General features: G+C 24.8%; 1 protein-coding gene across 1 annotated transcript; it reads right to left on the minus strand.

Moving 5' to 3' along the window:
- Window positions 1-3,628: 3,628 nt before the first annotated feature.
- Window positions 3,629-10,978, minus strand: LOC132926748 (ADP-ribosylation factor-like protein 1). The gene is made up of 4 exons (XM_060991139.1): window positions 10,543-10,978; window positions 5,842-6,058; window positions 5,436-5,547; window positions 3,629-5,360 (listed from the first exon to the last, which is right to left on the minus strand). The coding sequence occupies exons 1-4, from the start codon at window positions 10,544-10,546 to the stop codon at window positions 5,151-5,153; spliced, it is 543 nt and encodes a 180-aa protein (XP_060847122.1). The 5' UTR covers window positions 10,547-10,978; the 3' UTR covers window positions 3,629-5,150.
- Between the last annotated feature and the right edge of the window lie 4,632 nt (window positions 10,979-15,610).

Raw genomic sequence — 15,610 nt, forward strand, 5'->3', positions numbered from 1 at the left:
TACTAATTATTAAGAAAAATACTGGACATTTCTTACTTTTGACCCCCCTTCTAAGTACCATCTAGAATCACTTTCCTACCAGAAAAGTTGCAGAAGTTGAAAATCGAATCATTTTTACTGCCTGGGGTGTCTCTAAACACAAAAAAAAACATTGTAAAATCAATAAGTTTCTTGCTCCACTAAGAATCAAAAATAATTTAAATATTACAAGACAAATACCAAATGAATACTACTTACATCAGTGACTGTCGGCACCTAATAGTAGGACCATTCATCCCGTGTTCATGTCTTGCATTATAGAGTACAGACTATGGTCATATGACACCAATGACTTACACACTTATAATCATGCCAATAGCCGATAATTTTAAAAGTGTATAGATGGTTTACAAACGTTTATATTGGGGCTAAGACAGTAAGACCACTTGGCTCCCCTATTTACGCCGAAACCAAAACTTAAAACGGGACATCGCGATAATAATTAAAGCAGGATTATTATTACACTTTCAAAACAATATAATACCAGCAAATTATATAGGTAAACGTATAGGTATTAATATGTATCATTATACAATAACCAAAACATATTATAATTAAATACATATTATATATTTATATTAATTTATTAATTCGGCTAAACATTATTTATTTTCAAAACAATAATAATATGCAGTATGCACGTTTGTCAATATGTATTTATAATAGGTACATCACGTCTGCCATTTACTGTGTTACTTAGTAGGTATAGACCGTTTTGCAATCATATTAGGTATCTACAGCCTTGTTTAAAGCCAATAATGTAATATAATTAATAAATATATTCTAACTTAATCCGATTGGCGTTTAAAATGTAAAATTATATGATTTTTTTATATAAAAATAAAATAAAATATCATAGAACAATAATGAAATTACTAATATATCTTAGTTTGTGGCACTCCGTGTTTTATGCTAAAATATCTAAACTTAATTTCTATTAATTATTTGTTGATAACTGATAAGTGGATGTGTATAGTAGGTACGTCATGTGTGAGTCGGTCAATTGTTAAATGTATAAAAATAAAAATATTAAACAAAGTGGAAAGAATGTTATAATGAAATGAGGAAATCTGAATAGTTAGGAATCCCTCCACTTATTTTGAACTATTGCCAATGTTGTACTGATTATATAGATACTGATTCAAATAAAAGATTCTCACTTGAAATTTTAAAATGGTGTTATCTAATAATCATTTTCATAAACTAAATTATGATTTAAATAATAAATGTACATTTCATCAGATATTATAAAGTAAATATTTTATTGTTTTAAATTTAATTTATATTTGTTGTATCTAGTTTAATATAGGTACCTCTTATTTTATTTTAAGGGTCTTGTACCTAAAAGTGGATGTAGATGTTCTTCGTTCAGGATTGTAGGTAGTTAAAAACTGTAATGAATAAACACATTTACACATACAACAATCAAACTTTGTTTTAGAGTTTTGAGGAAAAACAATTAGCTATAGATTTTTAAATGATATCTACAAATTAATATACATATTTTGTCTTTGTCTTTCACTATACAAATTTCTTCTAGTGCATAGGAGACTTTTCTTAGCTAAGAAAGATATTAAATTGGTGACACGTGTTGATGTATTAAGATAGGTTTTCAAATGCTCTTCTTGAGCAAGTATGTTATTTTTTCATAACTTTATATTTATTAATATTTTATTTAAAAAAATACATTTTAATTTGTATTAAGTTCATCAAGTTTAGTATTTATATATATATATTAACAATATATATACACAATAAACGCTAGGTTATTTATTTTTCCAATGAAATTGAATTTGTGGACCTTATATAATTTTTACTCCCTCAAAAAAAAAACAATTGTTCTAATTATTGTTTCTATGGAAATGCTAAGAAATTAAATTAAATTAAACAATTATTATTAACTTTTTGGTATATCTATTTTTCATTTTCCCTATATAATATGATATAGTACTTAATATTATATAAATACTAATAAAATATATCTATTAAATAACAAAATAAAATAAAAACAAACACATCACATATTATTATTATATCCCAATATGGCAATATGTATTATTTCCAAATTTTTATACTTAAGGTACCTACAGTAATAGAGTATTAAGAGGATGTCAGCACACTGTTTGTTTTCTCTCACTAGCCCACGCGCAACATAGACAAAACACATTTACGCAGTCTGAGTAGAACTTGCTCAATTTTGGTTCTAGAGTAATATACCTATTATAAAATTAAATTTTGATAATATTTCTGAGTTCAAGACGATGAGTTTTTTGTAAAAAAATTAAAATTTTGAAAAGTTAAAAGTTATTTAAAAATGTAATTTATAGCTATTTCTAAACAATATAACTAAGGTTGTATTGGGAATAATGGAAAAAACTAATCGTCTTGTACTCAGAAATATTATCAAAATTAAATTTTGTAATAGGTATATTTACTCTAGAATTGAGCGAGTTCTACTCAGAATGAGTAAATGCATTTTGTCTATGTTGCGGGAGGGCTAGAAAGAGAAAACAAACAGTGCGCTGACATCCTCTTAAGTACTTAATGATTTATATTAGAATTTTTTGTACATGATAATATTTTCAAAATATTTTGACACTTTTTGAACTACCTACATATTTATAGACTATAGACATTTTTAGATTATATTTAATAAATGTCGATCCAAATTTTTCCTTAGAACTGTTTGAAAATGTATACACATTTTCCCACAAGTTGTTCATATACCAATTAAAAATACTAAAAACACATAAGTAGTACCCAAATTTATAAATGTGATTTAAGTTTGAATATTGGCATATTTGTTGAAAATTCACAAAAACTAAAGATTTTTATATTTTGGTAGACAACACAAACGAGATCGAATCTTCTTAAGAGGACGCCATACCCGCATGTCAACACATCTCTCTGTCTTACTAACATAGTAATGTACATCATAACAAATTTTCGTTCAGCAGAATACATTTTATAATGTTAGCTTTAATATTAGAGTAAATTTACCTATTATCAAATTTAAAGGTAAGAATATTATCTAAACAATGACATATGCTTTTATTGATATTATTATTTTAAAGTGTTATGGCTATGTAAAATATTACAACTTTTAAATGCTTATAACTCACTTTAAAATTATAATATCAATAAAAGCATATGTCATTGTCTAGATAATATTCTTAACTTTAAATTTGATAATAGGTAAATTTACTTTAATATTAAAGCTTACGTCACAAAATGTATTCTACTGAACGAAAATTTGTTATGATTTACGTTAGTAAGACAGAGACAACACATGCGGGTATGGCGTCCTCTTAATACCTATAGTAAGTATATTAGAATGACAACTAATGCATTTTTTTTACATTTTTTTACATTTTTCAATATTCCATTATTAATATGCACTAATAGTTATTTAGACTAGTAATTATCTGTGTAAACCTACTATTGAACAATCAACTCAAACAAATATCATATTATAAATACATTTACTTTTAAAGTACAAAAAAAAATATATACTTCATGTAAGTGTTTAAATAATTTAATATATTTTAAGTGGAAATTAAAAAAGGTAATGCAAATATCAAAATAAATATAATTTGAAATAGCAAATTTTATTCAATCATAAATATATATGTACACATGCATTGTAAATGCAAGTGTATATGTTAGCAGCAATATTAATATTTAGTCTCATTTTAGCAAAATACCAATTAATAAATCGTCTATTTTGCTAAGTCAATAAGGTTTTGTTTAGTTGTTTTAAATAATATAGAACTGTCTCTGGCAATGAAATATTCATACAATAATTAATTAGTTAATAACCAAAATATCCTACAAATAAAAATAATAACTATTACAATATGACATTAATATTATGATGATGCTATTTTTTTTTCTAATTTCAATAAAAATAGATTATTTTTAAAAATATATTATTTTATACACCCTATTATCTACTGATAATCATTACACAAACAAATTATAAAATATAAATATTATGATAATAATAGACACAATATATTATGAAATATTGATAGCTCATATTATTATACATGAAAAAAATATAAATTAATGTATATTATTTCAATAAATAACAAAACTTAACAATTATTTTTAAAGAAGTTCTTTCTTTAGTTTTACTGAATTATCCAGTCTTAAATTTTATTGCCTCCTAGTAATTGCCGCTAACATATACAAATTTTATATGCCCATTTTTAAGGCGGTTGAAAGCATCCCCTTCTTTTTAGGAGTTAGTTATAAAAAATATTTTAAATATGCATGCTGAAGCGATGTGTATATAGAATTATCAAAACTATGTGTGACTTTTCTGAAACATATTCTCATTAGTGATATCATTGGTAGTAACAACTAAGATTCTTAAAAATGTTTGCAAGTACAATAGTCATATTTAAAAATTGTAATAAAAAATGTTTTCATTATATAACTAATATAAAAAAAGCACAAGTACCGACCTCCCAATTTTTATTTAGAAAACATAGTTGTATTATTTATTATTTTTCTTATTATTTATTATTTTTCTTAAGGTTGTGTAAGAAATTAATTTTCAATTTTGCATAATTATTTTATAAATAAATTAACTAATTACTCATAATTTATTATGGTGTTCAATATTACCCTTTTTTTAGTAAAAAAATAAACTTATACTTAAATGGACAAGACAAAACTGAACATTTATTTCCAACAAAACTTTAAATAATTGAGCATACAAATTCAAATTATTTTTCAAAATCCAAATTGTACCACTTACTGTATGATTTTGGTTTTTTTCAGTTAATGATCTAAATGCGTAAAATAACTGCCTTCAACCGCCCTATTGCATTATTTGAACTTTTGTATTACTCTACCAAAATATTTTTTTATTAATAATATATAATAGTCAATAGTAAATAATAATAAAATTTTTGTAATTTAAAAAAAAAAAAATAGCTGTGGAGTATAAAATAAGATTCATATCACAGCTGAAAATTTAGTAGCCAACTTTTTATAATGGAATTAACATTTTCCTTAAATAGAGAGGACATAATTAAACGTTATAACATTTTAATTTGTACAATTTTCTAATTACAAAGAAATAGAATAAACAAAGTATTTTATTATTTATGGTTTTGTAGAGTGTTACAAAGCCAATCCATAGCCTCATCAAGTCCTATGCCTTTTTTGGCTGATGTTTTAAATATTTGGAATGTTCGATTTTTTAAAGAGTCTAATCCAAGAGCTTGATGTATCTCAGTAACATTCATACAACCCTCAACATCTTGTTTGTTGGCTAATATTGTTAATATAGCACCATTTAGTTCTTCTTCCTATAAATCCATAAACATTTTTTTATTAACAGAAATATTAAACTAACATGAAGATTGTTTTTTTAAATAGTTTACTTTCAACATATACATCAATTCATCTTTGGCTATACCCATTCTTTCTCGATCAACTGAATCAATTACATATACTACAGCGTCTGTATTTGAATAATAACACCTCCAATATGGCCTATAAAACAAGTGAAACAAAAATTAATACAAATATGTTTTAATTTATATACTTTTCTTATAATTTATGAAAACACCTATTTCTAGAATAAAAACATAGTATTGTTTTTTTTTATTAAATAATTATTTTTTTTACAAAACCATACAAAATATAAATGATAAAGTTTTATTATAATAGTATACAGTTCATGGATACAAACAAATTTATGATCTTAGAATAGATTTACCTATTATTATTATTGTATATAATTCAAGAAATCTTCTGTAAGTAATTAATATTAAAATAAAATATTACCTAATGGATGTTTGGCCTCCAAGATCCCAAACTTGAAATTTAATATTTTTATAAGTAACTTGTTCAACATTGAATCCTATTGTTGGAATAGTAGTTACAACTTCACCAACTTGTAACCTATACAGTATTGTTGTCTTTCCTGCACCATCTAAGCCCAAGATTAAAATTCTCAGTTCTTTTTCACCAAATAGACTCTTGAAATAACTGTAAAATCCTCCTGAAAAATTATAATTCACAATTCTTATATAAGATATATTTAATATTTTTAAATTAAAATATTATATTTTTTTTACATACAATATATTACATTTATTCTATTTGGCTATAAATATATTAATAACAAATTTTAAATAGATTAAGATTTATACTATTTATTGAGAAATAATCAAAAAATTCTTATTTCTATTTACATTTTAATTTTTTTATAACTAATATTGTTAATGAGTAAATAAATATCTATCAAAGAAAAAATAAACATTAATAAATATTAAATCAAATAAAAAAATAATATAATTTATAGAACTTCATGAATAATTATTATATTTAAATAAGACTTATAGCTATTGCTTTAGATATTACTTAATTGTTCACATAATATGTATGTGTTTTAAACAAATTAAAAGTTGAGGTATAAAATATTTATAACCAAAATATGAATTTAAATAACCAACTAATGTTCAAACACTAAATAAAAAGTTTATAAACATTTCTTCAGTCAATTAAAATAACTGGTAATCTTTGTTTTAACCTATTATTTCTATGAATTTTGAACATTAAACTAAAATTGTATACAATACAAAAAATAAAACTATTTAACAATGATAATGATTATTTTTATGTTATACATAAATTAGTTAATTGTGGCTATTAAAAATATCAACTTGTTCCTTCTTAAATAAACTGAATAAAAACCAGGAGATAATTTATAACACAAAACCACAAAAATTCCCAGCTAATTTGAAATGTAAATATTTAAAATTATATAGTATATAATATTAATATAACAATTTATTCCTACAAAACAATACTTTCATAATCCATAAATATCATCTGTTTAAAATTGGTTCAGACAGTATTTTATCCACCCATTATCTGTTTAATGTTTTGTTGTATTTGTTTACTTAGCAGTGATTGTTTTATATTTTATATTTGATTTGTTATTTTAATATAAAATATATTAAAAATTAAAAGAAAGAATTTGAGGTTTTATTACAACATATATTTTATTAGTTAGTTTTATATAATTAGCTTTTATTAAAAGCATCAGAAATTAATACATTTAATACATTGTACATAATTTAAATAATATATTATAAAGCTAAAATTATAACACAAAATAATTATTTTATGTAGTTGTAAATAATAACCAAACCTTAGATCATATACAAGTAGTATATGATCTAAGAACCAAACATACTGTTTTGCTTAAAAAAAGATAAACATAAAAAATCACAGATACTATTTAGTATCATACAAGACAATTATTCATTTTAATTTATAGGAAACATGAATGAATATTTATATTTTGCATAGCTCTATAGTACACTAAATCAAACTTCAGTTCAGAATTAACGGTGTTCTTGATGTAAAAATATAGCACTGTCAATTTAACAGGGATTTAATTTGCCCCCCGCGTACACTTGTAGAAAAATTAGAAATCAAAATACCATGCAGAATTGGGTTGTGAATTTGAAGGAACGTGCATTTTTTTGGTGATAGTGAAACATAGCTTTGTAAGTACATAATTTGAATTATGTAATAACAAATCCATTTATGAAACTTTTATTTTACATTTTTTGATATTCTTAATTTTGTTGATGTTTTCTTTTTTAGTTAATTTTCCTGTATTTTTAATTAAATTCCATCAATCTTTGAAAATCTTTTATGTGAATAGCATTATTAAATAATCAATCAACTACAAAATCAAAATTCAAATTAAACCAACTTTTTTATAATTTTTTTTTTTTGTTTATTAAATAAACTATTATGCTTAGAATATACCAATATCAATATAATTATAAAAAGTAAATTAAAAGCTATTTTAAGTACATGTTTTACTATAATTTTTGGCATTTTAAATGCATTTTTAAGATTTTTTTAATGCATTCAATTCACAGCTCTAGTTATAACTAGAGTATGATTTGTGATGGCTTTTGCTTTTATTTCTGCTAGATTTTTAAAAGTTTAAATATGATTTTTGTAAGATAGTATAAATGTATATTTAAAATTAAAATTTTTAGGTAAACCTAATGGATTTTATGCTTTTTATTATTTACCTAAACTTTTAAGAGTTTTCATCAATTTCAGTGTGCCTATTAATTATTTATAAAAACAGTAATAACTAATAGTATTTTTCTAAATGCAAAAGCTCCAAATTATAAACTAAAATTAAAATTTAGTAGTCTTTGTGAATAAGAATCAAATTCATTAAAATAAATTATTTTTATAAAAACTAAATAATTACTTCAATAATAAAAATTTAATGAACCTGTCTTTATAGCTCTTTTAGGTAATTGTTAAAGTTTTATTAAGATTTTAATGATTTTTTAGAAATTTAATTGTTTAATAATTTACTAGATAATGTCAATATTTGAGCTAAGTTAAGCTAAAAATATACTGAAAAAGTAATTTATCTTACAACAAAACAAACACAATTTATAAACTTAATATTATAATATTAATACCCATTTCTTAGCTTTTATATTTTAACTCATTTTCTAGCTTTAACAATTAATCATACATTCCAATTTTTATTTGATCCTGTGAAAGGATAACAAAGAATTTATTTTTCCAGGCACATCAAAAATTAAATTATATGAATAATATCCATTATGAATAAATAATATATTGACAAAAACCTAACCATACTTATGAAGACATTATAAAAATTGAGGCAAAAATATAAACATAGCCAATTTTATAATAAAAATATTAGCTATATTATCTATATGTTGTATCTTAAATATTCGCAATGAAGATACCAAATTAATATTTCTGGTTAATTTGAGTTTTATTAACTGAAGGGTAGGCGGGAATAACGTGCTATGTAACATTTTTTTAATTTTCATGTTTTTGTGGAATAACGTGCTATGAAGCAATCTCAATATATTTTAAGAATCGAAAAATTCCCAGAATGTTTTTATCATACACAACTTAGAAACCGGTGATTAGTTGACTATTAAAACGTGTTATGTGCGTTAAGCGTTTACTATTCACAGTAAGTCAACGCGACGCGAGACGTGCGGATATCACAATTGTGTTACCTATTTAACTATGATAAGTCTAAATAATTTATCTAGTAGTGATGTTAACCATCTAAGTGATGTACCTACACAAAAAAATAAAATAATGGTAGAGAGTTATAGTCGAATATGTAAGAACGTGCTATGTGCGTTCCAAATAACATTAAAAAAAATGTTTAATACAGTTTTTGTTTTTAATTGTTCCTGAACGTTTACGAATTGCTACATAGCACATTATTTTCCGCCCAATTACTGTTGTTTAAAGTTTCAATGTTGTAAATTAGTAAATTTTTATTATTTATTCGTTGTCATGTATAAGACATTTTATTCTAATCGATTTTTTATATTTATACTCATACTGACCAAAAACAGGAACTTATGTAAATTATTACTAACAGCAATATTATCCTTAATATACTAAGCGTTCATATAAAAGTATAAATGCCTAATACAATTAAAAATATAGAAGGTATTGAACTATTGAAAAATACCATTAAACCAGTTAATAGAATATTTTGTACTTTCATATTATACGAGATCTACCTTGTTTAATGATATGTCATAATCCTATTATCCAGCATAATCAAAATATACTATTTTCTCGTAATCATAGATTACGTTTTTATTTTTTAACAAATCATACTTAGTTCTTTGTATAGTGTTTTAACATATGATATAAAATGTAAATATAAATGTTAAAATGTAAACAAGTTATGTTTAAGCAGCCCTTTTGTTGTTTCATCGATATTAGGTAGATAACAATATTTAGTAAATAAAAATTAACTATAAAATAAAGTAAACAGATTTTGAATCTTTAAAAGTGTAATTATTATAATAACATCAGAGTAAGACTGCTAAACTTCTTTTAACTAGAATAAATATCAAAAAAACTAATAATAATCATTTTTGTAATTATGAATTTGAGTCCTCAAACATAGTATGTGGACATTGTTAAGATTGTGGTAGTCGTGACAAACTAGGTGGTTTAGGGTATTAGTAATATTTAATATTTTGACTCGATAGACTTTGAGTTGCAGGAACATTGAACTGAACCTGTAGTTCTATGCCCTTATTATGTGTATAAGAAAAGTGGATTTCAGCACAATTCAGTATGACCAATATTGTGACACACTTTCTACAATATTGATAATCATAGACATCAAAAACAGTACTTTCATCGTGTTAGCATTGGGATAATTGGAACGTGACGAATGTGAATCACAGAAACAATAGAATACAATCAGATTTAGATTTTTGGTCGTCCATCAAAATAAACCATTGATGATTGGTTACGTTGTTCCGAACATCGCAGAGCAAAGTCTAAGCGGACAGGTTAATCCGTCCAAAGGATATCGAGTCTACAAGAGCTTATGGGACCTGCGACCCGTGCCGGAGATGGCGAGCACTAACGACAGCAGACCGAATCATTACACGCAACTGTGCGCGCTCTCGTCCTTACCCATTGTCGAATTCACGCAGACGGTCGCTGGTGACAAGCAACGTGATCAGTATTTCGAGTCTCTGGCCTCAGCTGTCCGTTTGACTCCGACGATGGCTTCTCCGGAACGACTGCGGGACGATTCGTCCAAACGACGCGAAAAGAACGGTAATCACCAAACAGCAATTATCTATGATATTGTTGTTATTCGGCAATATAGGTTGTAGATGATAACGATATTAACAACAAATGCAATTAATAATTGCTATCGTAAAATTATTATTGTCATATATTGTTGTAATAATTCGGTAGATCTGCGAAGCGCGATGTTTCGATAATGCGACAAAAAAAAAAAAAACAATAACTACTAAGTGGTAAGTAGTAAGTGACAATACGACACGGCCGACGGCTGCTGCTGCTGCTACTGTTAAGGCGTGTTATTGAGGAAATGTGGACATTGCGCGATCGGGTGGTGGGAGGGCGAGAGGCGAAACGGTTTTGGCTTTTCGTGTTCTCTTATCAGCCGTCGTTACTCCTAGCCCAACTGTCGCACACTCACACATACACATTACACACACAGAAACTTGCAGCTGCCGCAATTATAATATAGGCTACGTGTCATTTAATGAGTTTTAAATAATAATAATAATAATAATAATATATTTACTTTACACGGCTTATATTATCTCAAAGTGGCGATCGAGAGGTTTTTTTTCCTTTATCAAAAATAGTTTTCAAGTTTTTTAGTTTTCTTTTATCAATAAAAACTATTCGTAGGGTCAAAATGCATGAAATTTTAATTCCAGGTTCTTCATAAGTTTTTCATTTACCATTTTAAACATATCGAAGTACATGTTCACAGAAGTTTTCAATAAGCGTTTTACGAAATTCGTAAGATGTTAAATATTTTAAAATTATTTTATGGTTAAAAATTCATAAAAAATTTAGGTAGGTACCTATTAATAAAATAATTGCAATGTTTTTGGCAAAAATTAAATCGACCTATAAGGACCGTCATCCCGGATTTAGAACCCGGGACACTACACACTTAATGGATCTTTTTCAACTTAAACTTTAAAAAAATTGTATTACGGCATTTCTACGGTTGTAGAATTGTATAATTTTATACTAAACAAAAAAAATATACATATCTGAAGACTGATAAATCAATATTTATTAAATATTATATTATACACGTCATAATGTTATACATATATATGTATGTATATATATATATATATATATAAATCACTGCAGTATACTACTAAAAACTTAGATTTTTTCCCTTAATTTCTCTTTTGCAAATTATTGTACGTAACATAAAGTTTTACTGAAATTGATCAATTACAAAATATCATTTACTAAGTACCTATATATGGCTATATTATTAATAATGTTTAATTTTCTTAAGTCCTAATAATTGTTCTATATTTAATTTTTTTTTAATCTTGTTAACTTAGAAATGGAAAATGCTCTTTCTACCAAACAATTGGCAACTAGAATAATTAAATATTATGATCTAAGAGCAATTAAAATATTTGGGAATACATTGCAATAATTTTTTTGTAAAACCATTGTATTAATTAAATGCATCACTTTATTTAAATTTAAAAATGTTTGATATTATGGCGGGTATCGTACACACACAAAGTTTAAGAGGACGCACATGTGTTGTCTCTGTCTTACTAACGTAGTAATGTACATCATAACAAATTTTCGTTCAGCAGAATACATTTTATAATGTTAGCTTTAATATTAGAGTAAATTTACCTATTATCAAATTTAAAGGTAAGAATATTATCTAAACAATGACATATGCTTTTATTGATATTATTCAGGGGCGTAGCGTGCATGTAAGCACTGTAAGCACTGCTTACACTTAAAATCAAAGGAATAATTAATTAGATCACGACTAATAATAAGAATATAATATTATATTATATTATAGGTACATAATAAATGATAAAATTTTTAAAATTTTATTTTTATTTATAAAATATTTAAAGTTATTGGTACTAAATAATGATTATTGCTATTGTTTTGTTTGTGTCGTGCACTGTTTACTATATTTAGGGAAAATTATCGATTGACGGTCTATTTTTAATCCATATCATAATACGATTTGTAGTGTAACACATTCTGAAATTGCTTACGCGGGACTGTTGTTTACGAATAGCCTATAACGTCATAGAGGCATAGAAGGGGTCACGTATTTAACTAACGCTTGTAAGCACATTTGATATTGCTTACGCGAGAAACAAGTAGCGACCAGCACGTAATCCGACGCGTTGTAGACTGTACTACTGTAGTCGTTTCTTCTTATTTACACAGTGCACTGTCATTCGCCAAATAAACTTTTGTAGTAATATGTAATATACATTTTTTATTTTATCGAATTTATAACATGGATTCATTGACAAGTACCTCAAATTTAAATTTAAACGATAATAATTATTGTAAATGTATTATAGAACAATTATTACAATAATCTTTTGGAACTAACTCATTTTCTATAGTATTTAATCACTTTTGAAAAAAAAATATCATTGCTTACATCCTTTGAATACCCACGCCACGCCACTGTATTATTATTTTAAAGTGTTATGGCTATGTAAAATATTACAACTTTGAAATGTTTATAACTCACTTTAAAATTATAATATCAATAAAAGCATATGTCATTGTCTAGATAATATTCTTACCTTTAAATTTGATAATAGGTAAATTTACTCTAATATTAAAGCTAACATCATAAAATGTATTCTTCTGAACGAAAATTTGTTATGATTTACGTTAATAAGACAGAGACAATACATGCGGGTATGGCGTCCTCATTCTCAAAAATAATGTTTTTAAATTATATCAAAATAATTAACATTATTATTTTATTTATCGTTTAAATTATTAAAATATCTATAAAAGTAGATTATTTAATTTCAGTATGAACTACTCTATTCTTGTATTTAATTGTATTTAATTTTCAAAACTTTTAAGCGTTTTTAAACTGTCAAAACTCTAACTATAAATGCGTAAATGCGTATAAAAAAATGTATGTCTATATTTTTTTTAAATCTTTATATATAGATATAAGAAAAACTTATGTGGGATCTTACATTACATATTCAAGAATTTTGACTCAGCAAACAATATTTTTAACAACTATAAAAAAATCAACAATCTCGTTTGGACAATTCAGTCCGTTCTATTTTGCTGTTGTGACAGTTATTGTATTGAATATCAGAATATGTATCTGTATAATTATAAATATTAAATACATAATATAACATATTGTCATAATGTCATATTATGTACTATATGTTAATAATTAAAAAAAAAAATTGTGATAATTGCTTACTTGTGTAAGGAAAGTATATAAGATAATGTTTAAGCCCAATAAGCCCCCTCCCAAACAAAAATCCCGGACGCACGCCTGAATAAAACAGATATTTTAAGTATTGTTTTAAATACGTTATGCCACTCTTAAAAGTTAAAACCAATATTTTTTCTTGTGTGTTACATTACTCCAGTGTTTATATCTATATTTTTTTATATCTCAAGCAAACAATATTTATAAATATAAAGAAAACATTTTTAATTGTTTGTGAATTATTATATAAAGCTTATTATAATTAAGGCCAACAATTATATGCCCTAAAAAACCTATAAAATATGTATGCAGTTATGTCCTAAAAATAACTAAAATATGCTTTAAAAAAAGTGTAAGAAGTTTTCACTTTCATAATTTTAAAATTATTTATCAATTTAATAACGCACCACATGAGTATGAACCAGGACTGACGAGTACGATAGGTACGATAAAATATAATATCACGTATTTAATATTTATGTGATATTGTTATCCAGTCATTTAACGATTTTTTGAGGAATTACATCGGAAAGTATTGAAACATATAGGCATTTGCATATTTTTATTGATTGGTCAACAAAATAGCTAGTTTATACCAAAATTTATTTCATAACCGCTGACGATGTTGTATATGAAATTTTATTTTGCATATTTTTGCATATTATGGTATTTTTGTACATTTTAAGAGCATATTAATTATGATATTTAAGATTCGACGGATCGAGAATAACTTATTATTTATTTCACTCATAAAAGTTATTATGGCTAATTGAACTTATTAATAAAATTAGGTAAGATATGTGCACCGCATATTATTTAGTAAAATATTATTTTATAACATATTATTATATAGGACATATAGGTGCATTGAATATTTCACAGAATTAACACAATATTTTTAATGTAAATTGCTTTATTTACATTTTTTTTTTTTTTAATTAATATTATTATTCTAATTCATTATTCACATTATAATACATTAAATAATTCATTTTTTTCGTTTGGATAATGGACCAAATATTATTTCATCCTCGTCATAATTTGCATTATCATCGAATTCGTCTTCAATACTTTGCTGTTCACAATTTAAACATGAAATTTCGATTATATTATAAATCATAAATAGTAAAAACTATAATAATTATTATCCAAACTATAAATAAATCAATAATATAAGGAATAGTCGATTCCCAGACAGTATCGTTATCGTGGTTTTAATTTTACTAAATAATATGCGGTGCACATATAATACGATTATAATATTTAAATTATTTATAAATAATTATAATATAGTGTATATCAATAATAATGTTTATTTGTAATATGTTAATATATATAAAAAAAAAAACTGTAAATATTGCGTTTTCTAGTGGACACAAGTGCGGCGTGGCGCGTCGCCAACTTGCCCACTATACATAAATAGTATTATAGCTCGCCGCGTCTAATATTATAATACAAATTTTTCTCTTAACCTATTCAAGCTACAAAAAAAAAATAATTTAACCATATTTGTTCAAAATTTTGTTAGCTATATTTTTGTATGGAAGTATTTTTGAGATAAAATTAGTATTTTCAAAGATAAATTTAAAAAACTGAAAAATCGCACATAAAATCCAAGATGGAGGACACTACCAGACCTCGGAGGGATGGCAACTTTTTTTCAGTTAATCAGAATTCAGAAGCCTATAATTTTATAAACTTTCCGATTTAATTCTTCAAAAC

This window comes from Rhopalosiphum padi, chromosome 3, assembly GCF_020882245.1.
Source record: "Rhopalosiphum padi isolate XX-2018 chromosome 3, ASM2088224v1, whole genome shotgun sequence".
In the NCBI taxonomy this organism is placed as follows: domain Eukaryota; kingdom Metazoa; phylum Arthropoda; class Insecta; order Hemiptera; family Aphididae; genus Rhopalosiphum; species Rhopalosiphum padi.